Source organism: Perkinsus marinus, assembly GCF_000006405.1.
Source record: "Perkinsus marinus ATCC 50983 genomic scaffold scf_1104296962378, whole genome shotgun sequence".
NCBI lineage: Eukaryota > Perkinsozoa > Perkinsida > Perkinsidae > Perkinsus > Perkinsus marinus.
Window position 1 is genome coordinate 70,372 of NW_003205427.1, and position 1,580 is coordinate 71,951.

At 49.2% G+C, this 1,580-nt stretch overlaps 1 protein-coding gene across 1 annotated transcript in view; it reads right to left on the minus strand.

Moving 5' to 3' along the window:
- Positions 1-294: 294 nt before the first annotated feature.
- Positions 295-1,580, minus strand: part of Pmar_PMAR022951 (hypothetical protein) — a gene marked incomplete at its 5' end in the record, with an annotated part of 4,455 nt that continues 3,169 nt past the window's right edge. The window contains 7 exons of the mRNA XM_002771790.1: positions 295-530; positions 583-732; positions 783-862; positions 921-1,029; positions 1,080-1,294; positions 1,336-1,440; positions 1,482-1,554. Coding sequence (XP_002771836.1) covers positions 474-530; positions 583-732; positions 783-862; positions 921-1,029; positions 1,080-1,294; positions 1,336-1,440; positions 1,482-1,554 — 789 coding nt within the window. The 3' untranslated portion in view covers positions 295-473. The remainder of the gene's footprint in view (positions 531-582; positions 733-782; positions 863-920; positions 1,030-1,079; positions 1,295-1,335; positions 1,441-1,481; positions 1,555-1,580) is intronic.

Below are 1,580 nucleotides of genomic sequence, written 5' to 3' on the forward strand. Positions count from 1 at the left end.
CTGAAGGAACAATAATCAACATCCTTCGACAACTGAACTGGTGCTGCCCTCTAGCCGACACCTCTCATAGTCCCCTACTGCTACTACCCCTTTCGTCTGCCCATCCTCGACTATCAATAAATAGAAGTAGATTAGGAAGCCAATCCTGACAGAACCCTCCTACCCCAATCCTACCACCACCACCACTGGACAACACAACAATTGTCTCCCTTCCCTCCAAGTGAGCTGCTAGGCATCATGCATCATCAGTAGTAGTAGCAGAATAGTAGTAGATGCATACAAGCACCATAGACAATGCTACACGGACTACACACTACTAAACTCCACTAGCTTCAATATGCTGACTGAACCTCCTCGTTGAATTATGACAATAATAATAATAAAAATAATAATGATAATATACCCGGAAAGCAACGAGGAGAGACACAAGAGGAATCGATCATGATAGGTACTGCGATAAAAGACTTGGTTCTTCACTCAGATAAAGGAGTCCAGTTCGTTGGCGTGTTACGATAAGGAGATGTGCCGTCCTACCACAAATGTCATTGTATAGCATCCCAAAGGCAACAACAACAAGCCTACTATATCATTGCTGCCTCTCTCAATATCAAACACTTCAAAGCTAAGGGAGCCCTCAGTGCCACTAGAGGAGCTTCCTATCTCACTCGGAGACTGGACCGTGAGGGCACGACGATTTTCAGAGCGATATTTTCGGTCGATAACAAGATGAACCTGCCGAGACGAATCTCTGTTCAGCCACAGAAACGCCCACAATCTGCTACATCATATAGATCGTTACCGTATTGAAACCATGCAGTATGAAGGAGCTCTGAGGGCGCCATCAAGACTACCCCCATACGGTCTGAGGAGGAACCCTCTCATCACAACTACACTGGCAGCAGCAACAACAAGAGCTCTACCTGTATTCACAGCACAATCAGCGGTAAACGTTTGTCCCGAGTCCCATTGACTGGTGAATACCACCGAATAGACATGCCCCTCGGGTAGATATGAGGTGCTCATTCGTAACTGCACATGACCATTCCTTATGAGACCAAAGCCAGCATCACTACCACTACCTCTACAGGGCCAGTACCAGCAACCCTCCTCGGGTACAACGACTTCAGACGGATTGGCTCTCCTTCCCCTTGACGCGGTATGAACACTCTCATCTCGCAAGCTGGTGTCATAGGCACTGTACACAGCAGCAAGGGTGGCAAGGGAGTAGCAGCAACAGCATCAGAGTGCCTAGCCTCTAGAGCCGAGACCAGCATACGGACGTCACAACGCTCGCCTGTCGATGACCGTGGAGATAGCACAGACGCAGTCTCCTACGTGTGACTCTATCCCCATCATTGCATAACCATTGGAGTCTTTGTATAGGGCAAGAACAGAAATGCTGACAGAATCTGTCCAGCGTATACAAGACGGTCTCGGGGCCTGATGGTGGCAGTCAAATACGAAACCCCCCCAAGCCCTACTCCCGCCAGCCTGCCCCAGAGGCAAGTCGAAACGCGACTGCTCCTCTCCCGACACCCCATTGTGTATACGAACCTAAACCGGGAAGCCGTCAAAGTCCT